Genomic DNA, 25,810 nt, shown 5'->3' on the forward strand with positions numbered 1-25,810 from the left:
GAGATTTCATTTCTTTCCAGAGTTCCACCTCAGGTTATTGCCTGTGCTGGAACCCCGCCCCCTTGGCCATTCTGCCCTGTTGACTCATTCAGCAGCTCGGGGCTAATTTTCATTCCATCGAGCACTAAGCAGGCAGTTTGGCATGCTGGGCGGACACAGTGATGACCTGTGGTCTGAGAGTTCACAAACAAGGCGCAGGTGCCCATCACGGGCCTCGGTACCTCCACCTGTAATATAACTGCATGCGTGGTGTGTTGCAGGCTTGCCTCCCACACAGGGCCTGGCTTGGGCCAGTCACCACTCCGTTCTTGCCCCATCCTGTCTGTACCTGAGTGATGGTCGTGTGGACCGAGGCTGGTGAGAACGGGATCTGCTGACCAGCTCCAGGGCACTGATTCTGCACCTTTGGTCTCACTGACATCAGCCCTCGGTGGGAACACACTGGGGTCTGATTGGACGTCAGCAGTGCACCTTTATGCAAAGACCGCTGCTCATGGGGGAGACCAGGCCCCAGCATGTGCACACTCCACTTGTCTTTCTTCTATTGCCTGGAGCCTTCTGTCCCTTCTAATATCCCTCTCTGTGGCATGGTTCCTTAGCAGCAAGGGTCCCTGCCTCTTCCTGGCTGTGGCGTTTTGTTTACCACACTCTGTCTGTGTCACCATCCCCCCATGACCCTTGTCACCATCCCTTCAAAGTTAGGAACAGCACCAAGCCCCTTCATCCCTTCTTATAAAAGCTGAATGTAAGCAAAACCCCCTTCCAGTGTAAACTGAAAATTCGCTCATCTCACTCCATGCTGTTGGAACAGTGGTCAGCAAGGACAAGGATGGTTAAGATGAGGAACAAAATGAGTTTTTCCTTCTTTCTTGGTATTTCAGATCATGTACATGAAAAAGCCTGGTGCCCCCACAAAGGGAAGATGGGGGAGGGGAGCATGTGCAAGCACACCACACGGCCGTCTGGTCTACCTGGTTTATGTTTATCAAGGCAAGGGGTTGGTTTTCTCAAGGGCCCATGGCTAGTTAGTGGTTAAAACTAGGCCTGGAACGTGAGGCTCCTGAAGTCCAGGCCTCTCCTTTGCATCCTTCCGCTGGCCCCTGTCCACTTTCCTCCAGTGGCACCCTTTTCTCCGGACGTAGCTCCCGCCAGCACGGCCAGCCCTGTGACGTCACCAGCTCATGGCTCCCTGGTGTCTGGAGCCACTGGCCTGTGTGTCTGGTGTGGCTGCCAGGAGCTGGTTCTGTCACTCGCTGAGCCTATTCACTTGCCCTGGCTGCGGCCCCAGGAGTCTCAGAGGCATTGTCCCCTCTCAGGCTGGTAGTGGTCCTAAACAAAATCCTCAAGGAGCGGAGGAAGGAGGGAGTGGCTTCTAAGAAGAACAAAACGGGGGAACCTGCCTGTCCTTCTTGGGGATGTTGCCACAGCCCAGTCCTGTCTGGGCCCATCAGAAAGTCACCTTAACTGGGGGCAGATCTGTTTCATTCTTCAGAATCCAGGCCCAGCCTGCCCACTGTTTCAAGTGGAGCCTTCCCACCCCTGCGGCCCCAAGGCTGTCTCCTGTCCTCTGAGCTCCCCCTGCTTCTGTGTTACAGGCATCTGACTCTCAGTGCTCATCTCGGGGTACATCTGCTGTGGTTTTGGGGTTTGCCCCGTTTCCCGCAGCCAGATTGAACGGTGGAAGTCTTGTCTGCTTCACCTGAACTTGGCCCATAGCAGCCGGCAGATCAGACACAGGGTTCTCCAGAAAGACAGTTTGGCAGTTTGCCTGATGATTAAGAAAGAAATTGGTCTATTTAAAAGTAGTGGGGGGTTGCATCAGCATTGCCCCATTTTTCTCTTTATTTATGAATTGTGACACCACTATTCCGAATATTCAGTCACTAAGAACCAGCCAGAAATTCCAGCAGCTCTGAGCGTCCCTCACACGACGACCACTGGGCTACATCCTAAAAACTGTCCTGAGAGGGACAGCCTCTCGCAGAGAGAAGTCGAAGTGGGGAGAGTTGGGGGGTGGAGGGCATGTGCTGTGGACGACAGTGGCTCCCGAAGAGCCAGCCCTGCCCTCCGGCCAGTGGGAGCTGGCGGGCCGCTGGGATCGGGGCAGGAGGTGTTTACGCGCAGTGTTACCAGCCTTGTGCCTCAGCAGCAGAACAGTAGCTGAGAAAAGTAATTGTCTGAATAATTTCTGATAGTATATCATTCATATGGTATAAAAGCTGAAAAACCGAAAAGGGTTTGTGATGAACGTCTTCCCGGCCAGACGCTCCCGTCAGCGGACACAGCCAGGGCTCGCAGACCCTCCCGGGGGGCCTGCCAGTGCTCCGGGCGTCTGCGCACAGGCAGGGTCTCGGGGTGGAGATTCCACCCCCGTCTTTGGAACTGTAAATGTGCTGTTCCATGCAGATGGCTCTGTGGTTTGCTCTCTTCACTTACCGCTCTATCTGGGAGATGAGAACAGCGGGGCTGGTTGTGTTCTGTAGCGAAGCAGGCTGTGTGGACATTCGGAATTTATGTAACCTCTTCCTGCTGACGAGCATCTGTCTCCAGGCTCTGCTTTGAAAGCACCAGGGAAATGAATGGCCCCACACACTGACTGTTTAGCACAGACAGTAGCAGGTCTGCAGCACAAATGCCCAGAAGCGGAATTGCCGGGGTGGAACTTGTGTCTGTAGTTGAGAGAAGTACTGTCAAAATGCCACCCCTCCTCCCCAGAGGCACTGATTTCCTCCTGGCTTCTGAGAACTGCCCCGCAGGCATGGACTCAGGCAGAAGCCTGAGCTGGGCCTGCGGTGGGGGTCACAGCTGAGATGGGGGGCGGGTTTAGACTGAGCCCTACAGGAGGGAGTAGGGTCCACCCTGGGCTTTTCACAGCCTGCTGAGGGTTCGAGAGATCGCTGGGGCCTCCTGCCCCCTTTATGTGAAGAATCGAGGCCCCAGGGAGGCTCTGCCTCGGTTGGGGGGAGTCCCCACAGGTTGTCAGGATGTGGTCAGTGGCACAGGCTTTTGAACCTAAAATGCCCCTACCCCGTCCTGCTCTGTTTCCCCCTCTGTCAGGTCTACAGCACACACCCCAGGATGCAGGGAACACTCCCAAAGTAAGCACAGGAAGGGCCTCTGTGCCCAGTGGCCAGGCCGAGTCGGGACCAGGGACCGTGTAATTTCCCACTGGACTGTGGTGCTGGGAGCCAGCCTATTCTGGGCCGTGCTCCCAGGAGCCAGCCCGCCGGCGCTTGGGCAGGCTCTCACTGGAAGAGCCACCACCCCTGGGGCCAGAGGCCCACGAGGTGCCCAGTCCACAAACAAAGCAGCACAAGGGCTTCCTTCTCCTGGTCCCGGCGCAGCCCTCTGAGAGGCCCAGACCCGCCCCTGAGCCTTGGCCGGCAGCCTCATTCCTCGCCGGTCTGTGGGCATCACTGGGGAGCATTGGTGCCACAACGCTGGAGCCTGGCCTGCCTGCCAGACCATCCCTTTCTCCCCGCAAAGAGCTGCTGGATCATCAGATCTCTTCCTGCTCGTGGTCGCCACTCTCCTTCCTCCCTCCTCTACCCCAGCCCCACCCCCAGGTGGGCCTTGCTCCCCAAAGCCTTTGGGGGAAAACTATTTTTCAAGAGTTTGGAATTTTGCTGTTAGAGGCCTTTCATGTTTTACGTCTGGAGACCTTCAGAACCGTGGTGACCGCCTTCACCTCCTGCTTGCACCTAGCGCTGCCTCCCAGGTCAGCCCAGGGCCCTGGCGCAGGGATTCCCACTTGGCGTGGCTCTGTGGGATAAGGGTTCCCTGGAAAATGACATTCCTTTAACTGGTTACTTCCAGCACTCCCGCCTGGGAGAGATGAGAGGGAAGATTCCAACTGAGCTGAGCCTTGGGCCAACCCCGCTTCCTTCTCTCCCCCTTGCTTTAACCAAGCACCTTCCCCTTGCCCAGGATGGCTCAAGGCACATGATGGGTTTTTAGAGAGGGGACAGATTTACATACGTTACTTTTGGCTTCAGTGTGAAGCAGATTGTTGTGAACCGGTAGCTCACGGGGCAGATGAAATCGCTGAATTCGGGGGAGGGAGGCTTACGGGGCAGTTGAGTCACGAGGAAGGAGAGGGAATGAACTGACACCTGAGGAATAGGAGGACGCTCTGGGGAGCGAGGATGGGAGGGGAAGAGGGAACACGCATGTGCAAGGGACGACGAGGAGAGGAGTCTGGAAGAGGCACAGAGCAGCACGGAGAAGGAGAGCCAGGCTCGTGGCCTGGAGGCCGAGCAGTCTCTGTCGAGGTCAGAAGGAGCAAGACGGTGGCCTTTGGGCTGTGTCTACTGACACCTTTGCTTTGACTTGCATGATTTAATATTTGTAAATAACCAATTTAAAATTAAAAATTTATGTAGTTACCCATCAATGAGAGAGACAAGACACACATCCAGAGACTGCCTCTCTTGGAAAAAACAAATCAGCATCAGGCAACATGACTGTGTTCGTTCCCTGGGGCCGCCATGAGAAACCAGGGGTGGTGTGAAACAACAGTTTATTCTGTCACAGTTACAGAGGCTGGAAGCCTGAAACCAAGGCGTTAGCAGGGCCCTGCTCCCTCTGAGATTCTGGATAGAATCCTTCCTCATCTTCCCCCCGCCTTTTCCCACTTTTATTGAGAAATCATTGATACGCATCGCTGTGTGAGTTTAGGGTGGGCAGCGTGATGCTTTGGTTTGCATGCACTGTGAGGTGATGATCTCAGAGGTTCAGCTAACACCTGTCATCTCTGTAGAAACAAGAAAAAGAAGAAAAGGAAAAGAACTCTTCTCCTTACGATGAGAACTCAGGAGTTACTCTCTTAACAACTTCCCTGCATATCGTACGGCAGTGTTAACTATAGCCGTCGTGTTGTTCGTGACATCCCTGGTACTTATGTATCTTCTAACTGGAAATTTGTGCTTTTGATCACCTCCCTTCAGTCTTCTAGCTTCTGATGCTTGCCAGCAGAGCTTGGCATTTCTTGGCTCATAGATACATCGTTCCAGTCTCTGCCTCCGTTATCACGTGGCCTTCTCCTCTGTGTATGTCTGTCTGTGTCTCCTCCTCTTATAAAGACACTAGTCACATGGGGTTAAGCGCCCAGCCCTTCTTAGCTTGATCCCATCTGTAAAGACCTTATTTCCAAATAAGGTTACATTCACAGGTGCTGGGGGTTAGGACTTTAACGTATCTCTTTGGGAGACACAGTTCGACCCTTGACAATTACCTGATGGCGTCATCAGCTAGGTATGAGTGACGACCACCGACCGGTGACAGGGCCCCGGGATTGCGCAGACCCGGTCGGAGTGGTCAGGCTCCCACTGCTGGCAGATTCATGTCCCAAGCCTCCTGGAAACTCTTTGGCCTCCACTCCCCATCTGCCTCCTTCTGGTTCCCATCCACCTAAGTCTTCACTCTGCAAGGCCCCTTCCTCCCCGAAGCTTCCCGCAGCCCTCAGCCCCACGTGACTCCTCACTCCTGCAAACCCACCGTGGTGACGTTACATAGCACATTTTGACAATAATGGCCTCTCATCTGGTCCTTGGTGTCTGTTGTCATGTGACTTTTGCAACACTGACCTTGAGCTCTGCTGGACACTCTGTGCACTTTCTTATGTCTCATCTCGAGTAACTCAGGTTCCACTCCGTGTGCTCTCGGCACTGTGCTTTGTAGGGGAGGAGAGGAGATCAAACGGGATCTGACTAAATGGAGGAAAACAGCGTCTGATGTGTGTGCGTAAGAAGTCTTCCCCCTGCCCCCCTCATAGCAAGGGGCTCCGCCCACGGCTCAGTTGGCTGATGAGGGCATTTTTGGACACAGCTGATTCTAAGGGATTAGAAGTAGTTTTATAAAAGCTTGTCCCAGAATTGAATCACTTCGAGTCTTGCCAGGTGGGTTTTTTGGCACCTGCAGACAGAAGTGCCTCTCTCTTCCTCCCTCCATCTCAGCCAGACTTCTAACAGCGCTTGTGGTTTCCTCCTCGACTCCAGGCCTGTCTTCCTCTCCATCGACACCCACCCAAGTGGCCAAGCAGCACACGTTTCCCCTCGAGTCCTACAAGCATGAGCCTGAGCGACTGGAAAATCGCATCTATGCCTCCTCTTCCCCTCCGGACACAGGCCAGAGGTTCTGCCCGTCCTCCTTCCAGAGTTCAGCCAGGCCTCCGCCAGTCTCGCCCACACACCTCGCTCCGTCCAGATCCGTAAGTCCAGGCCTTCCCCTGGGGGCCGGCCGCCGGGCGTGGGGGGGACGGCAGTCTGCTTGAATTCAGCTGATGCTAAGGCCATGCCCTCCGGACGCTTTTGGTATATTTTATCATAAATCACGAACTGAGCGGAAAGTGGTGAGGGCACCGTGAGCAAAATCAAGCGATAACTGCTAACATCTGGAGCACGGCCCGAAAAGCTTTTGCTTCCTCAGCTTCTTTTTAAAAATCATGAAAAGCTTTATTTGAGTTTATCTTGTTTGGGATACTAATGTAAAAAGCCATAGGCAAAGAAAAGGAGTGGGTTTTTTATGGACATTTTATTCTAGATTTTTAAGATTTGACATCATTTGACTTGGGAAGCATTCTGGAAAGGTGAGCCTTTCAAAGTAGAAACGGATGGTGACACAGGGGTCTCTGGTCCTTCAGAGGACTGGGACTGATGCAGATGGATGGAGGAGGCTGGTTTAGCACCAGCACGTAAGCATCCTCTGTTTGAGTGCAGTGGGCTCTGTGTCACCGCCTGCCTGGTTCAGGTCAGTACTGCACGCACCTCAGTATTACTCCTGTGCTCAGCAAGGATGTAAGAGCCATATCACTGAAGTCTACCCCTGTGCGTGTAACCGTTTTACTCAGGCGTGGTACTAGTTCCGTGGGGCTGCTGTAACAAACTGGGGGGCTTAAAAACAACAGGACGCCCTTATCTCAAGGCTCTGGAGGCTGGAAGTTTGACATTAGGGTTTGGGCAGGACCATGTTCCCTCCGAAGTCTCCTTCTTTGCCTCTCCCAGCTTCTGGTAGCCCCAGGCTTTTCTTGGTCTGTGGCAGCTTCCCTCCAATCTCTGCCTCCATCTTCACCTGGCTGTCTTCCTCTGTACGTGTCCAAATTTTCCACTTCTTAGAAGAACACCAGTCATACAGGATTAGGGCCCAACCAAACCCAGCACAACCTCATCTTAGCTTGATTCCATCTGCAAAGATCTGATTTCCAAATAAGGTCACGTTCACAGGTCTCAGTGGTTCGGACCTCAACATAGCTTTTGCGGGGGACACTATCCAACCAGAGCAATTCCTGTCTTTGGGGAGAAAGAAGATGTTTGTCATGCAGAGAATGTACTGTGACAATCCTCCCTCTTCATCCGATGATGATTTTGTTGGCTGTCGGCTTAGCAGGGTGTTGTTTTAAGTGCTGAAGGGTAAAATGCAAGGTATTGCTTCGCCTTCCAGGGCTTACAGTCTCTCTGGGAATAGAATAATACTCAGATAAAACAGTTAAATGAAAGCGGAAAGTAGGTTGGGTGGGGTTCGGGAGTGAAACAAACAGTCGGCACTACAGGGGGTGGAAAGGGGGAAACACTGCAGTCTGATAAGGGCAAGGAAGCCTTGGGGATTGGTAGGGCTTCAGTAAGGGGAGAGGTGGGGGGCGCCTTCTGGAAGAGAAAGTTGGCCAGGACTAGGGTGGGAAGGAGTGTGATGCGTACATGGGGAAGGAAGAGTACGTGGTGGGCATTTGTCTCTGGGGGTGAGAGGGGGGCACCTGGCAGCAGACTCTGAGATGGACTCCAGGCAGGAGGACCACTAAGAGGCGGTGAGTAGACCAGAAGTGGAGCCGTCCCTGGGCCTGGAAGGAAGGTCATCTGTGTTCTTGGGTGTGAATGAGAAAAGATCTAGAGGTTTCTGTTCTCCTGGGCATTTAACAAACAGACTTGGTCATAGAGATAATGGAGCCCCCCCCAAAAAAAAATCAAAAAGAAATGATGAGGCCACCCAAAGATTATCAAAAGCGGGAAGCCACTCCTTCCCTAGGGCTGAGGGGTGTGCAGGGGGGGGCAGGGGTACGGGAGCCCATCAGAGGGGAGGTGGAACCACGCGTGTCTGCCGGGCAGGAGCCGCTGGCCAGAGATGCCATTGGAGGCAGAGGGATGGAAATCCAGGTCTCCGCCTCTTCCCGCCCTCCAGCCTCGTGCCAGATCTGCCGAGGGGCCAGCGGGCCGGGAGATCTGGGACCCACAGACCCTGTGGGAGCAGGGAGAGGACCGAGGAGGGGAGCAAGGAGAGGGGCTCCCAGCAGAGAGGCTTGGACGGATCAAGTCTTCTCATGGACTAGGGATGACTGGCAGAGTAACCCCATTTCGGAAGAGACACTGATGTGAAGAGAAAACAGTTATTTTGACTTTAGACCATTTGAAGTGAGACACAGATGCAGGGTTTTCCATGATCACAGAAGTTCTGTGCTCAGGACAAGCTTGTAGCCTTTCCCAGTTTAAATGAGAGAGAACCCAGAGGATGTTCTAGGTCCACCTTCAGCTTTTCCCCAGTTGCGACTAGAAAGTGATGTTCTTCCCTGTTTATACTGCACAACTGTGAGCTCTTGTCCAGGCCAGCAAGCCTGGGTCCTTCCAGGCTCTCAGAGGTGGTTCTGGGGCCAGAGAGAAAGTGTTCTTGGCTGTACCCCATCCCCAGCGGTGGGCATGGACCCCGCGCCCTGGTCAGAGCCTGCGATTCCACATGCACAACTGAGTGAAATTTTAACAACGATCCAAACGTCATGGGTGAATAGACTACATGGGTAGTCTTTCCATGCAATGGAATATTATTCAGCCTTAAAAAGGAGGGAAATCCTGACAGATGCTACAACGTGAATGAACCTTGAAGACATTCTGCTCAGTGAAATAACCTGGTCACCAAAGGACAAATGCTGTATGAGTCCACTTACATGAGGTCCCTAGAGCTATCAGCTGCATAGAAACAAAAACCAGGGGCTGGATGGGGAGGAACAGGAAGTCAGTGCTTAAATGGGGACAGGGTTTCAGTTTGGGAAGATGAAAAAAGTTCTAGAGATGATGGTGGTGATGGTTGCACAAAAAAATGAATGTACTTAATACCGCTGAATTGTACTCTTAAAAATGATTTCAATGACCAATTTTATGTATATTTTACCACATTTTAAAAAATGATCCAGCTGACACTACAGTGTTTATATAGTTTGAGCTTCAGAAAATCAGAGTGCTCACTGGAGGCTCCCCACTTACGTTTGGAAATATGTTTCAAAATTGGGAGACGGCGTCCCCACAGGCTGCGGACATTAAACCAGGCTTTAATCCCTCGTGTGAGTTTTATCCCCCAAGGCCTCCAGGGGCTGCCTTAGAGGATGTTCCAGCCTCTGCAGCTGTAGTCTGGCCCAGGTCTCTTCTGTTTCCAGCAGCCCTTGGCAGCAGGGCTTGGTGGTAGCTTCAAGTTCATATAAAGTGTTTCTTTATAATTGGATTCCACTGAATGTCTTTATGTGCTAAGGTCCTTAAGAGCTTGGCCGATTTCATTCATTTGGTCACCAGCATAATCTTCACAGAGGAGTGTGGGTTGCTCAAAGGCTTCCGTCAGCCTGAAAGTATTTAGATATAATTTATCTCTGCCTTTTGGAATAAAACAACATTCTCTGTAAACATTTGCCGTGGAGATCACTTTTATAAACTTTTATTCTAAAATTGGAAAGGGGATGAGGGTAACTAACTAGTCTTTAGTAGACAGCACTCATTTTATCATCTCTTTACCCAGCAAATAATTTTTAGCAACTGCTGGGTGCTGGACCCTGTGCTTGGAAAGGCTGACGGAATGATAGATGCGTGGAGGCTGTCATGAGGCAGGGTCAGTATTCGTTCTGTTCACCACTTATTAACAGCACATGATGCATAGGAGGGTTCTGAGAAATAGCTCATAACTAATTGAACAAAGGAAGGAGCTTCTGTCTCTTTGAGGATACAGGCAGGTAAATACGTTACAGTGGAATCTGATGAAACCTGTGTAGTTATTATGGGAGAGGACAGCCAGGCCAGTCTTATGAGTGGAAAAGCCAATCCTGGAGGAAGGAAGTGGACATGTTTTGCAACAGCAGAGAGCAATAATCAGCTTTGCATTTTAGGGTGATCCCTCTGGCAGGACATGGAAATTAGATTGGATTTGGGCACAACCAGGGCTCTGATGAGATGCAGTGTGAGGCGATCTGGGCCAGGTGGCAGCTGCAGGTGGAAAGAAGGAGACTGGTGTGGAGAAGTAAAGAGCTGTGTAAGAGGTCGGATTGAGAGGAATTAGCGGTGTCGTGACTGATTCGTGGAGGGAGAATAAGAGAAGAGTCAAGAATGATTCTAAAGAGTTTGCCCTGGGAAACTGGACAGATGGTACTTGCATCTGCTGGGGTCGGGGCACAGGCTGTGCGTGTGCAAGTGGTGGCGGGGGGCGTGCCTAAGTGCACACACGTGTGTATTTAGGTGATACAGTAAGGTGCCCGTGGGGGTAACCAGGTGGAGGTGTCCAAGGGGCAACTGGATATGTGAGTCTGGAGCTAGAAATTAAGGTTTTAAAATCGTCAGAATGTAAGTGGTAATTTATACCATGATAGTAGATGAAATAATCCAGAAAAACATAGGGTAGATGAGAAGAGAGCTAGAAAAACATGGGCATTTGAAGGACAGAAAAAGGAAAAGGATTCTGCATTGCCTGGAAAGTAGGAGGAAAACCAGGCAAACCCAGTATCACAGAAGCAAAAGGACTGTGTTTCATCGTGTTTCACATGTTCGGAGGGAGTGATGGGTGATGTCACACGCAGCAGACTGGCCATGGGACAGAAGGACTGTGGTCATCGGTAACCTTGGCGGGAACACTTTCAATGGCACGGTCAGAGGCAGAAGCCAGGTAACGTGGGTGAATGATTCAGAGGTAAAGAAGTGGAATTTCTAGTGTAGAGAATTCTTTCAAGGATCCTGACTCTGAAGGGGAGAAGATGGGGCTCTAGCTGGAAAAATCAAGGTGATGATTTCTTCCCATGAGGGGAATCCATTTAAACCCTAATGAGAACAGAGCTAGTCAGAAGGGAGTAGTTAAAGATAGAAGGGGGAAAGCAGGCAGCACACTTGTTCTTGTAAAGGAAGTGAATGAGCTTCCTTAGGAGGTGGGAGCACAAAGAGGGGGCATTTGTCTTGGACCCGTGGAAGAATCACCTTGTGTGGGGTCGAAAACCTAATCCAAAATACAAGAATGATGGTACTGGTCTGATTTCCTTTCCACACCAGCCACTCGTTTTCTCCCTCGTTTTCTCCCAGGAATTTCACTCTTGACCTGCGTCTTGAATCAGAGCTCCTAGCGGGAGTTTGGGTACAAGTCTGTTCAGTATGGAGTGCTCTCAGAGGAAAGCTGTAAGGGGCAAGGGGAGGGAAGAAGCCAAGCAAGGGTGTGGTTTCAGATGCGATTTAGTTCCAGCCTTTTGACAACGGAGCTCTGGAGCATAAACTGCACCAGAATTTGTTCTGCCTGAAGGCGCGGGAGCGGGACTTTTGTCCCCTCCTACGGAGCAGCCATTCATTATGGGATGCCTCCAGTGAGAGAGACACCCCTGCAGCCGGGGTGACACCTGTCACCCAGAGACAGCCCTGTAAGGAGGGCGCAGGTTTGGGCCATTAGCAGCAGCCGCTGCAGCAGCTTGGCGTCCCAGAGCCAGTGACAGGGAACCCAGGACACCCGCCGCAGTCTGGAGTCTCCCTTCTCCTCCTCTCTTGCCTGCTTGATTCCTGTAGCCAGCAGGGTTGGGTACTGTGTCAGTTTTTCTATTGCTGTAGAACAAACCTCCCTGAATTACTTAGCTCACAATTCCGTGGGTCAGCAGTTTGGGCTGGACCTTCTTCTGGCCTTGGCTATGCTTACTCATACATCTGTGGTCACTTAGCAGGTTGCTTGGGGACTGGCTGGGCCAGCATGGCCTGAGCCAAACAGCTTGTCTCTGTTGCATGTGGTCTCTCCTCCTCCAGCCGGCCAGCCTGGGTGTGTCTTATGACAGTGAAGGGGTTCCAAGAGACATGGAGATATACTCAAGGCCTCCTGATGGCCAGGCTCAGGACTGGCGCCCTGTAGCTCCCCCTACCCCAGGTAGAAACTGCTTCCTCTCCCCTTGGATCTGGGTTGGACTTATGACTTGCTGTGGCCGAGAGAAGGAAGTGTAAGTGACAGTCACACTGCAGAGGGTGCGGACGCAGGGAGAGGCGGAGGGCGCGGCTGGTTTTGAAGTCTACCTCCTGTCTTATCACTTGAGTCCAGCAGCTGGGTCTCAGTTGAACACACAACGAACTAGAGTCCAGAGGCTCACTTATCTATACTTAAGGAGTCTAATTTAGATGGTTAACTTCTCCGGAGTGACTTCCTGTTAAGCAGACTGCTGCAGTTTATGTTTCCTGAGAAATTAAGAACCTAAGACAGAGATTAGTGTGCAGGATGTTTATTAGGAAGGGCTGTTAGGATCAATCCCTGTGGGAGAAGGGAAGGAGGCAGGGTGAGCAGAGGGAGGAGCTGCAGTACAGTGCAGTCTCAGCCAAGTCCTCAGCAGACCCACAGGGCACTCCTCACAGTGGTCCCAAGTGGGGCCCAAGGAGCCAGGCCTTCATGCCGTCATCACCAGTCACTAGATGACAGCTGTCCTGGCAAGGGCTTGACCTTGGGCAGGGCAGCTCTCTTCAAGCAAGGGCAGTCCTAGCTGGTAGCTGCGGATCGTCCTTTGGCAGTTTCCCAACAGCTGGGGGGAAATCCTTCATTGTTGAAAGGGGGTCAGAGGAGTACAGTTGACTCTTAAATGACACAGGTTGGAACTGCACAGGTCCATGTAAATGCAGATTTTTTTCACTAGTACATACTGCAGTACTACATGATCCAAGGTTGGCTGCATACCCACAGAGATGGAGGAACCACGTCTGAGGTGCACTGCCTGTAAGTTATACTGGATTTTCCAGTGCGAAGGGTCGGCACCTCTAACCCTCACATTGTTAAGGGTCAACTATACACCACAACCTCTAATACATGGACTTCTTCTCCACTCTATTTTAGCAATTTATGATACCAAAATTCTGACGGGTGAAAATAAGGGCTATATTTCTTCTTATGATATACTTAATATGTAACTAAACTGAAAAAAAGAGTTCAGGATGGTTGGTTGGGACCAAATTAAAAAGGCCTCATTAGGCCAGGGAGAGAGGAACAAAAGCCCCCAACCAACAAAACAACGTCACCAGCGTCCCAGCCACCATGGAACTGGGTCCTTCAGCCCCAGTCAGGCCTTCAGATGAGACTGCAGCCCCCGCCACTACCTGCCTGGGGACCTAGTGAGCGCTCCTGCGCCAGGATCACCCTGCTGAACTGACCCACAGAAACCATGAGATATAACGTATTAGTCGCCTCAGGCGGCCATAACAAAACATCAAAGTCTGGTGACTTAAACAACAGAAACTTATTCCTCGCAGTTCTGGAGGCTGGAAGTCCAGGATCGAGGTGCTGGCAGGTTAGTTTTCTCCTGAGGGCTCCCTGCTGGGCTGCAGATGGCCACTGTCCTGCTTTGTCCTCACAGGGCCTTTCTTTCACGCACACACGTCCCTAGTGTCTCTTCTGCCTCTGACAAAGACACCTGTCTTGTTGGATTAGAGCCCCATCCTTATGACCTCATTTAGCCTTAATTACTTCTTTAAAGGTCCTATCTCCAAATATAGTCCCTTTGGGGGTTAGGACTCCAACATATGAATTTGCTGGGGCGGGACACAACTCAGTCATCACAGATAACGTATCATTGTTGTCTTAAGCTGCTGAGTTTTGGGATGATCTGTTATGTATCAAAAGATAACTAATACTTGTTTCATCATATGTGTGGGGAGAAAACAGCTCAGTGGATTCAGAAATGATAATAAACTCAGAAACTTTGGGTTCTTTTTAAAAACAGATTGTCTTGCCATTGAATCAATCTCTAAGATCCCTAGTTTTCCTGGTATGAATGTTTGGAAAGAAGTCACTAACGAATCTTTCAAAATTGTTATTTGGAACAATTAGCCCTTTTGAAGCGAGAAAAGCACTTTAAAAATCTAAAAATATTTCAAATCATTTGACGTTAAGGAGCAGTTAAAGATTTCATATGCACCCGTTTAGTTTTATATTCCTGTAAACATTTTAAATATCAAGTTACAACCCAGTAAGGTCTCGGTGTTAAGACTATCCACCCAGGAATGGCAAACTAGCAATTTCATCATCTGTTACTCACAACAGATTAGATATTTTTTAAATAGTTTGAAAAAATTCACATTGGGTCACGGAGTAGGGACTGCAGAGTGAGCTGATGTGTAGTGGGCTTGGTTATCATGAGTGTGGAAGCCTGGATGGGTGTTGCCTGCGTGTTGAAGAGACAGGCAGAGAATATCTATTCTCCTAGCTGTCAAAAAAAGATGCTATAATGACATCCTCCCTGTGTTCCTGCCCTGTTGGAATCATAACTTGAAGAGCAGAAAGAGGCAGGGACCAGATAAGAGAGATGCGCTTGGCAGAGAGCTTGGCCCGTTTTTCTGAGCAGTGGCCTGGGTCTGTGGGATTCTCATTTACTTTGTGCCCCAGGGTAGCTGAGCTCCAAGGAGAGGATGTTGGATCTTTTTACCTCAACATTTTTTCTAAGCTTGATAGATGCCCTGCCCGTCACCTCCCCTGGGATCCAGGAGGGAAATCATACCTTCACCTGTTATTTCTTAAGACCGTGTCATTTGCCTGGCACTGAACTAGGTGCTGAGTACTCAAAGATGGCTGAGATCGTTCCTGCCCTCAAGAGTCTCCCAGCAAGGGCTAAGTCCCGCAGAGCCAGGACCCTGAGCTCAAGCTTTGAGGGGCCCCTCTTCCCTCATGGTCATGACCTAACAGATAGGGGGTTAGCTTCTAAAGATTCACAAGTCCCGTGGCCATGCACTCAGCGGTGATGGGACCCCAGAGATGCAGATGTGGGGTTAAAAATGTGTACGTTTCCAGTGGTGGGTTTATTTTGCTGTCTTGGCTCTTGGAGTCTACCCTTCTTGTGGTTAAATCTGCCATCACAAGGGTGGCCACGTTAGGATTCACCTTGTAGTTTCCACCCTAGAGGAGCAACCCTGCCTTCCCCTGGCAGAGGCCGTATTAAAATATTGGCGTCACACAGAGTCAGGATGCTTGCTGCAGTTTATCACGAGTATCTGCAAATAGTGCCTCTCGCAGGAGGCAGACTCCATCGCAGTCATCTTTTTCCCTCACCTGGGCTGGTGTGAAGGATGTCACCTAAACAGATAACAGGCTGAACGTATCTCTGTTGAAGAAAGCGTCTTGATCACCGATTTCTCTCAGCAAGGGGCAGAAGCTGTCTGACAGAGGGTGGCGGAGGGAGTGTGAGATGACAGAGTATGGCTGGAGGATGGGGACAGCTTTATCAAGAAGTTTGATGTGCAGAGGGAACTTGAGCAAAGGCTGTAGCTGGAGAGTGCAGAAGGGCGTTTCTTTGAAAAGACAGGTGTGATTTGAGCATGTGAATACGCTGGTGAAAGGAACTTCAACTTTCTGAACCTTCAGTGCCTTTCCACCCACGCCTCTTTTCCATAGAAAGGTACCTCACAAGATGATCAAATGAGGATCAAATGAGATAATCTGTGTAAAGTTACCCAAAGGCTCCCGAGCTAGCGAACGCTGAAGTCAAGGATTGAACCGAGGCACCTACACTCCAAAACCCACGTTCTTGGTGTGGTTTTTCACTACCTCTGGAGAAATCCAAGATTCTCCGCCTATCCCCTGCACCCTGACTCAGCACCTTAGCCTGTATCCCGAACTCACGGGTTGGCACGCTGTGGCGCGTGGGCCAAATCTGGCCCACCGTCTGTTTTTGTAATTAAAGTCTTACTAGCATGTGGCCACAGCGAGTCATTTATGCCCGTCCTTTGGCTGCTTTCACGCTGCAGTGGCGCCTGGGGAGCCTGCGAAGCCCTAAAATACTTAGTACCTGGCCTTTTTTCAGAAAAAAAAATTGCCAGCTCCTCACTGATCTGTGCCAGATCTTCCCTTTACTGCCATCCAGTTAATTGCTAAGACATCCTGTGCAAAGCAGCAGAATGAGACTTGTCCCTAGAAAGGCAAGAGGTGAGCCATAGAGCTTTGTCCACCCAAGATGCGGGGCCTGTCCCACTGCAGGGGGCAAGAGGATGGGTCACCAGTCCCGCCCACAAGAGGTCCAGGAATCAGACTGGCTGAAAAGATGGCAAACTGGTGAGATAGTCCTGTAGAGTTAGGACTGAAGGATTTGCATTCTCCTCACCCTCGGTGCATTCTAAGATTATACAATCTGCTTTTGGACTGGACTGGGGACATTTGGAATAACATGAGTTTAAGGTGGAAGGACCCTTATTCTTCCCCTTAATCTCCTTGAGGAAGGAAGGGATGCAAATTTGATGCAAGCTGCATGAATGAGCATCATAAACTTTTCATTGGCTACCCTGGCAGTGGTTGTCAGAGGAGCGCGTTGGTCAGACTTGTATCATAATAAAAAGATGGCTCCAGTAACGAGCTAGAGGTTGGACTTTATAGGGGAAAGACTAGGCCAGCAGACCACCTAAGAAAGTACTGTAGTAGTCCAGTAAGAGACGACAAAGAGCTGAATTAAGGCCACAGGAGTGGAGGTTTGGAGGAAGGGGTTAATTGTAAAAGCACGTAAGAGATGAAATAGGCTGGCCCCAGTGATGCCCAAATAGGTGGTAGTGGAAGGAGGAGTCTAGGGTGACTCTCCAGCTTCTGGCAGGAAAGGATGGGTGGCGCATCGTTAACTGAGGAAGGGGAAGTAGATCTGGGGACGAGGGGCAGGTTCCACTGGGGGCACATTCTCTCTGAGTCTTTCAGGACATCAGATAGAGGTATTCGGGGCCTGGATCTGTAAGTCTGGAGCGGAGAAGCAGAGGTTGGACAGATGATTCTCTTAGTCCATTTTATTTACCATTTATGAAGTCAAAGAAATCAAGTCTCTGAACACATTTGCCTGTACAACCGCCGGTGCTGGGAAGAGAACACAGTTTAAACCCGAGAAGGGACACTTCACCAACATGGTCGCATGAAAATGCATTTTAGGGGCTGAACATTAAATGGTGGAAAAATGACTGTACCTAATCATGCATTCTCGATGGGCTTGTCTTGATTTGCATTTAGATGGGAATTCCTCCAGCTCAGAACCAGGATTGTCCCTGAACTCAACAGCACTTAGAAAAGCATTAACTATGGCTGGCGGAGTATCACGGGTACCAGTGACACAAACTGTAACACCGGTGTTAATGGTGTTCCCTTAACAAGTCAGCAGAAATTAACTGTTGGAATGGTGGAAAAGTTTAGAACAAGCCTCCTTTGGCATCTCTCTAAGAACGGAGTGCCTGCTCTGTTAATGAATGACGCTCAAATTCTCAGCGGTGCTGGAGTAAACCTGTTTTGGGGTTGGGGGGTGCATGTTGTAACATTTTTTCCCACTATTTTTGAGTCCTGAGTAAGAATGACATCCACCTATCTTGAGCCTGATTAGAAAAAAGGTCTATTTTATTCAGAAAAAGGGAAATTGAAGCCGGTAGTTCAGTAATTAACCCTCTAAGGAACTACCCAGAGGAAACCCTAGTATGCTCTCTGCCAGCGTTGCCCTCTCTCCACACTGTCTCAGAAGCAAATTAAAAGCCCATTGCTTAGACTGTGTTCACTCACAAATTGGTCAGGCTATTCAATTATCTTGGTTTATCCCGATTAAGCCATTCCATTTACTTCCTTTGCATTTAATTTTAAAAATTAGACACATCTGGAGGAGTATTTCATCATCTCTTTTAAAAATAGCACTCGTCTAAGATGAAAAGTTCAGGTAATTGGCTGCACAACAGTATAAATGTACTTGATACTACAACTATGCACTTTAAAATGGCTAAGGAGGTAAATTTTATGTATGTGTATTTTACCATGATTATAATTTTAAAAAATCATTCCTCTAATTATGTAAAGAGAAGCAGAAAGAAGAGAATAAAGACTTCCTGTAGTCCCATCGCCTCGAGACAGGGAAACCGAGGTGCAGCGCTCCTGGCTGGGCCTTGGTTGTTCCTTCATACACAGATACAGAAACAGACATATCAGACATGTAGACAATGGGCTGGATGGTCTGGCAACATAGCTTTTCCCTTAATATTATAATCAGGCCCCTGTCTTCAATTTACATCATTTGGTTGTTAGGAGAATGTTATTTTTAAAAGTCTCCTGTTCAGAAAATGTCGCGGTCACAGTTATTAACTAACTTTATATTATGCGAATGACAGAGCACACTGCTGGGTCTAATACAGTAAACAGCAAATATCACATCTAGCCTGGAGCACATGTTTAACATACCAAAGCCATCAGATAGAGACCATGTTGATATTTGGATTAAAAAAAATAGTGCAGTTTCGATGGATTTACTCACTAATGATCAGATTCTTGTAAGACATGAGCATATATAATACTTCAGTACCCGGAGGTCATAAGGGTCTTAAGCTGTTTGCCTGCCTGAGGCTCGGCTGCCAGTTTAAGGGGTCAGGTGAGCAGGAGAATGAAAGGAATGCGTTTTACCTTAAGATCTGTCCTCAGTCCTGGACTTGAATCTGACCTTTTACTTTTATTATGTCTAGCAATTAAAGCTTGGCTTGGGTGGATCCCCAAATACCAAGTTACATGTTCGTTACCCATCCTTAATGATACTTGGACTGGATCATGATATCAGTATGACTTGTCCTTTTGCAGGATGTAAGAATGAATTTCAGAAACAATTGTCCTCTAGCTGTGTTTGATGTATTAGAACATCTACTTAATAGATTTAGGATTTTTCCTAGGATGCCCCTGCCCCCCCCCCCAAGAGGCTGCACATAGCCCTACATGCTGAAATAATCAAAGAAATTATCTTCAAAATAGAGGCCTGGTCTTAGTGGTTCAAGGCCTTGTGCTTCTTGCGGCTGTCAGGACACGGTGCCACAAATGGGGCTATGTTTCCACCCTGCCTGCCCCCTCACTCACTCTCACAAATGGACGATTAAAGAAAACAGCTATTTCCCACGAGGCATAAACTGTAGACTGCATTCATTGTGTGCATCAGGTTTGCAAACACCTGGTCAGTGACCGTGCAAGGACCCCGAGTGTTAAGGTATCTGTGTGATGAGAGAGGAAAGCCTTAAAGTCAACATAAATACTCGTCCATTGCCTTTTATAACATGGTAAAAGCAAATATAAAGGCTTTTAGAGCCAGTCGCTCCAGGGACTTAGGGTGTAGTCAGCATTTAGCTTGTTGGCCTGACTTAAATGGAAGGGTGTCCACATCACGGACTCCCCTGAACAAAGCAAAGCCACTTTTAATTTATTTTTCTGAGAAATAGGGGGAGGGGGAATATATTGCTTGGATAAAACAAACACAAATAATAAAAGAAGCTCTATTTAAAACAAACTTAGAGGTAAAGAGACTGCTTTTTAAATTTATTTATTTATTTTTTTATTTTTTATTGCAGTATGGTCAGTTACAATGTGTCAGTTTCTGGTGTACAGCACATTTGCAAATGTTAGCCACTATAAATATAAATAGACTTTTTAAAAACAAGTTTCTTCTTATAGCACAGGGTACAATATTCAATATCTTGTAATAACCTTTAATGAAAAAGAATATGAAACTATATGTATGTGTGTACAAAGAGACTGCTTTTTAAGTAAACCACCAAAGCCAACCTGAGAAGATCAAGTTGTATTTACACATATATTTGGTGGAGCGCATAGAATAAGGTCCAATTTTATTTCCGTTCAAACAGCACTGCACCAGGTTAGTTGGGACCGTGGTTGCTTGCTGGGTCACCAGATTCTTTCACTACATAAAGAGTCAAGCAAGAATATGAAAATGAATATATGTATATATATGCATGACTGGGATATTACGCTGTACACCAGAAACTGACACATTGTAGCTAACTACTTCAATTAAAAAAAAAAAAAAGAGTCAAGCAGAACTTTCAGGCAGCCCATTATGGGACTAGAAATTCTGTAACTATCTGTTCTATCTCATTCTCTTCCCCTCCAGTCTTACTGAATTAAGTTCTGAGTTGACTTAGAAGATCAGTAGCAGCTATTAGGAGATTCTGTGCCTTATTTCCAGCTTGGTCCTTTAACACAATAGAGCAGCAGTTGACATAGTATAAACCAGCTCCTTAGTCATCTATATCAGAAAGAACTATGATGATTACAACGCACACTATTCTAGCTGCTTAGTGATATTAGCTGTGGGTTAAAACCATCTTATCACACGTCCCTCACTGACACTGTCCAAAATATTGGCTTCCCTTTACTCAGATCTGTACAAGTGGATCTGATCTGTATGCTTAGCTAAATATATATTGTTGGACTAAAGATACTTGCATATGAAATAAACTGTTTCCCTCGTTGTCACGAAGTGCATTTTGCACTGTCCTCCATTTTAAACTTTTAGATATTTCTAGTTTTTCGTGATTCATCAGACAACACATTTCTCTCTGTGGTCATGATAAACAGTGATGTACTTAAAATTTTTTAAACTGAACCGCAGAGATGAAGCACAGTACGGTACTCCCTAAAATTTTAGGCTTAGCCTGAGTTTTCAGTCTTTCTAGTTTATTCACTGAAGAACTCCCAGGGTTTAAAAATGCAACATCGTCATTGACTCAGTGCTGTTAACTGGATTTATAACGTTGTGTTTGTTGGTCTGACTGTTACCAAATCACAGAGCACTGGGAGGATGTATGTTCATCACATTTGGGTAGGATGTCTGAGCTGGTCTGACGTGACGTATGGTCTGAGTGGGGATGTGATAATAATTCCCTGGGCTCTCACTAACTGCTGGTACAGGTGCTTTATGTGCCGTTAACTCACGCATTCCTTACGGCCCGATGAGGCAGGCACAGCTCTGATCCCCACTTGACAGATGGGGACATTGAGGCATGGACACTTCATGGTTGTGACCCACACCGTCACACAGGGCCCTTGCTTAGAGGGGCCCGCTCTGGGTTTCATGCTCTGTTGTTGTCGCATCATCTTGAAATTCTTTATTCTGGAGCCCGGGGCCCCTGTTCTTCATTTCGCTCTGGGCCTGGCAAACAGCAGAGCCAGTGCTGGAGTTTAAAACCGAGTTCAGGTGAGAGAGGCAGGCTGAGGCCCAGGTGGCCTGCTCCAGGATGCACCCTCCTCGGCCTTGCTGGCCCGCCTCCCAGGGGAGGCTCTCGACCAGGAGAGGCTGCCCAGCTGCCCCAGCAGTCAGTGTCTCCCCCTCAGTTCCACGTCCACACACGCAGTTCCCTGAGAGGCACGGGAGGCCGCAGCCGTGGGGACTGAAGACTTAGGGACGGCTAAGGCCTCTTGGGAGGAACCAGCTGGTAGCTGACAGGTTATTTTCAAGAGGAAAATGGAAAGGACAGTGCCTGGCAGCATCCTTGTGGATTCGAGTCCTCCCACTGGCAGGGCACGGCTGCCCAGAGACGGGGCCCTCTGAGTCTCTGTATTTTGAGCCCTTTACGAGTATAAAACTATTGCTGTTCTTTTCTGAAGGATGCCCAAGGAAACAACGCGTAAGGAGAAAAATAAATATAATTACCTGTTCACGTATTTCCTCAGTGATTCCTAGAATTGGGGCAATGCTCCTGAGGTTAATTGTGGGAATAATTTCCTTTACAAGAGTGAACTCGCGAAGGAGGGTGTAGCTCAGTGGCAGTGTGCTTCGCGTGCACGAGGTCCGGAGTTCAATCCCCAGCACCTCCATGTAAAATACATAAATAAATAAAATAAGTAAATAAATGCACCTAATTATCCCCTCCCCAAACAAACAACAAACAGAAAGAGTACTTTAAAAAAAAAAAAAAGAATTCAACAACAGCAGTAACCCAGCCCGAGCTCCTCCTCCTCCTCGGCCCTCATTTGTCTCAGTTCTCTGTCCTGGACACTGTCCCAGATGCCAGACCAAGGACAGGAAAAGTTTGGGAGAAGAAACCAAGCTGCCCCTTGAAACCCCAGATGCTGGGAGCGAATTCCTCTTTGTTCAGCTCTCGATCATTCTTCTGCTGGTAAAACCTAAAATGCTGCATGTGTCCTCGGGTCCTCGGGTCCTCAGAGTCCGTCCTGTTTGAGCCGCTCTGTCCTCCCGGCCCCTCCCAAGCCTGATCTGGGATGAGCCTTCACCAGCAGCCGGAGAGCAGGCGCCGTAATCCTTTGACGAGCGGCCGATAATGTTTAGGGCAGGCAGAGAGGGGAGGAAAGGTTCTGAGCTGCTGGGGATGATGAAGCTTTTAAAAAAAAATCTTGTAAATAATGACTGTTTAAAAAACAACTTTAAACACTCTTTAGGACACTAGAGGAGAACAGTGCTAATCAAAACTTAATTTTCAAGCTGCATTCTTTTGAGGAGAGTTATAAACAAAACAAAACACTAAGACTAAGCCGCAGTTTCCAAAACCTAGGCACTAAAAAGGCCTTGGCCAAGGCCTTAGATAAATAAGCTCGTAACCTCGAGAAACTTTTGAACGATATTTACAACCACACTGTGTGGCTTTTGTGATCCTGTCCACTTCCTTTATTGGCTTTGTTTTGCTTCCATAAAGACTTCACTGCTGTATTTAAATGCTTCTTCTGATGACTGCTTCTAGTTTTAATTATAGCTCTTCTTGAAAAACTCACCTTCAGCTGAAACAGGGACATGGGGACTCTGGCTCGAAGACGCAGGAAACTCTGAAGGCAAGGGTGTGAGTTTGTTTGAAAGTTACCATACAGACGACCCAGATTCTCGCCCTCACAAGAAGATGAGTCTGCTTTTTGAATATTTGCACGGGAGTACAAGTTCTGAAAACAGAGATCAAGTAAAAGCCTCTATACAGACTGGTGACCCCCACTGCCAGCTCCTGTCCCCCTGCTTGACTCCCAAAATGTTGGCACTGGGCGGCCCCCCTGTTCACCCACCCAAGCAGGAAAATGGATTTGTCTTGAGAGGAAAGACCTGCAGAAATGGAAACTTTGGCTTGCCACTGGTACTTCTCAACAGGGAAGCCCACCAGTCAATGGTTCCCACCCACGCGTGCAGCCCCCACCCAGCCCTTCAGAACATCGCTATTAAATAAGCATCCAAAGAAAATCAGGCATTTGAGGGAAACTTCTATTGTGAAAGACAGAGACCAAAGAAATAGAAAAAAGGAACTTGGAGGAAGCATTTAAAGGGAATAAAAGGTACTACAGCCATGAAATAAGAACAGGATGCTATAAAAAAGGGCAGGGGGCAGAGGGAGGAGTATTCTATGATCAAGAGATCTAGGAATATAAAACTATGCAAACATATGCATAGAGATTCACACACACCTGCACTGGAAGGTGGAAGTTGAGCACATCTTCCAGAATGTAGACAGAAGGCCAACATAAACATTTATTGTAAAAAAGAGAAAATGAGGGTATCAGTTCAGGAGGTTCATCTGCTAAATACCTGGAGTCCAGAGAGGAAGAACCAAGAAGACAGAAGAGAAAAAGATTATCGCCTGTCCGTGAAGGGCCTGGGTTCCAGACTGACACCCAGCACAAAATGAAACAAAACAAACAAAAGGGAAAAAAAAAAGACTTACACCAAGACACAGCATCATGAAGTTTCAAAACATCAGAGAGAAAGACATTATCTTAAAATTAAAAAAAAATAAATAAAAATTAAAAACAAGAATTGTGAGTCAGAATGGCGTCAGACTGCAGAACAGCAGGAGCTAGAAGGCAGTGTGGTGATACGTTCAAAATGGAGGGGAAATGATTTCAAAATTGGTAATTTGGCAGGACATCAAATTGAAAGCCATATGCAAGTTCTCAAGAAATTACCTACCCACGTACCTTTCCTCAGGGAGATACTGGGGCATCTGGTCCTTCTCGATGAGGATGTAAATTAAGACCCAGGCATCAGGAGTGATGCCCAGGCTGCTGGGGAAGGGAAGTGGCTGTGGGACCACCGTGTGGAGTGTCCAGGTTTTGCCTGGAACCTGGAAAGCCTGGGAAGATGTCTCCAAGAAAAGAACAAAACCCACAGATCCCCTCATGCGTCTGATCGTACTGGTCGCCTGAGGTTATGCAGTGCTGTCGTGTTGGTGGGTGGGTGTAACTAAATTATCCCTGTCTGCTAATTATCCAGAACTCATTTTATAAGGATCATTTTTATCCTGTTTTCAAACTGAAGGTGATTCAAGCTATGTTAGTCAACACTAAAATAGCTAAAAATGCTTTGTATTTAAAATATATATGTTGAAAGCATTTAGGCAAACCCCTTTTTTTTTTCCAACAAGTGAATTTCATAGTGGTTTTCTTTTTTTCTTTTTTCTTTTTAATTCTTCTTTTTTTTTTAACCCTAACCCCCAAAGATCATAGTATTAGGAGGTGGGTCTTTGGTTTTTGTTTGTTTGTTTTTATATGTTTTTGTGTTTTGGGGTGTTTTTTTCAATGGGGAGGTAATTAGGTTTAACTGAGCTGTATCTTCCCCCAATGGTGGTTTTCTAACAATGAAAAAAAAATCAATGAATGAATGACGTGAATGGGATAAAGAGAACAAGACTTCTTGGTTTATAAAAGGCAATATAAATTTCCAGGGGTTTTGGGTTTTTTTAATGAAGTATAGTTGATTTATAATATTATATTAGTTTCAGGCGTACAATATAGTGTTCCAGTGTTTTTCAGTTTATACTCCAAAGATAACGGCTATAATTCCCTGTGCTGTACAGTATATCCTTGTTGCTTTCTGTTTTATACATAGTAGTTTGTGTCTCTTAATCCCACACCCCTAACTTGCCCCGCTCCTAATCTGTCTCCCCACTGGGAACCACTGGTTCGTTTTCCATATCTGTGAGTCTGTGTCTCTTTTGCTATATACGTTCATTTGTATTATTTTTAGATTCCACATATAAGTGATATCATACAGTATTTGTCTTTCTCTGTCCGACTTACTTCACTATGCATAATACTCTCCAGGTCCATCCTGCAAATGGCAGAATTTCATTCTTTTTATGGCTGAGTAGTATTCTATTACAAACATATACACCACATCTTCTTAATCCATTTATCTGTTGATGGACGCTTACGTTGCTTCCGTATCTTGGCCATTGTAAATAGTGCTGCTATGAACATTGGGGTGCATGTATCTTTTCAAATTAGTGTTTTTTGTTTTGTAGCTGTACTGGGCTCTACTATGATCATTAAGATTTTCTCTTAATCAAAGTAAGTTTCTCAATAAACATGGAAAGAAATGCCTACCTAAACAATCCAAGGTCATTAAACCCAGAAGAGAGGATGAAGGGGCATCTCTTTTAACTTGTACTAGACAGTGAGTTGTTTTGAGTTTTGAGTTTTGCTCCCATGCAGTTCAGTGGTTCTCAGCTCTGTTGGTCTCAAGACCCCTTTTATACTCATGATTATTGAGGACCCCAAGGGCTTATTTTCTGTGGGTTTCATATATTGATATTTACCATATTAGAATTAAAACAGAAAATTTAAAATATTTATTTTAAAAGATCAATAGTAAACTTACGTATTATCGTAAATATATTTATAATAAATAATAGTGAGAAGAGTGGCATTGCTTTACATTATTGCAAATCTTTTTAATGTCTTAGTTAAAGGACAGTGGAATTCTCATATCTGCTTCTGCATTCATTCTGTTGCCATATGTTGTTTTGGTTGAGGTACATGAAGAAAACCCAGCCTCACACAGAAATGTGGTTGGAAAAGGGAGGAGTATTTT

The 25,810-nt window shown here is 47.6% G+C and overlaps 1 protein-coding gene across 8 annotated transcripts in view; it reads left to right on the top strand.

Moving 5' to 3' along the window:
- Window positions 1-25,810, top strand: part of PRKAG2 (protein kinase AMP-activated non-catalytic subunit gamma 2) — a 241,261-nt gene that overhangs the window by 146,758 nt on the left and 68,693 nt on the right. For all 8 annotated transcript variants that reach the window (XM_064487191.1, XM_064487194.1, XM_064487192.1 and 5 more), the window contains one exon: window positions 5,997-6,208. In XM_064487191.1, the coding sequence (XP_064343261.1) occupies window positions 5,997-6,208 (212 nt within the window). The remainder of the gene's footprint in view (window positions 1-5,996; window positions 6,209-25,810) is intronic.

The sequence above is a fragment of the Camelus dromedarius genome, chromosome 7, assembly GCF_036321535.1.
Source record: "Camelus dromedarius isolate mCamDro1 chromosome 7, mCamDro1.pat, whole genome shotgun sequence".
NCBI classification, from domain to species: domain Eukaryota; kingdom Metazoa; phylum Chordata; class Mammalia; order Artiodactyla; family Camelidae; genus Camelus; species Camelus dromedarius.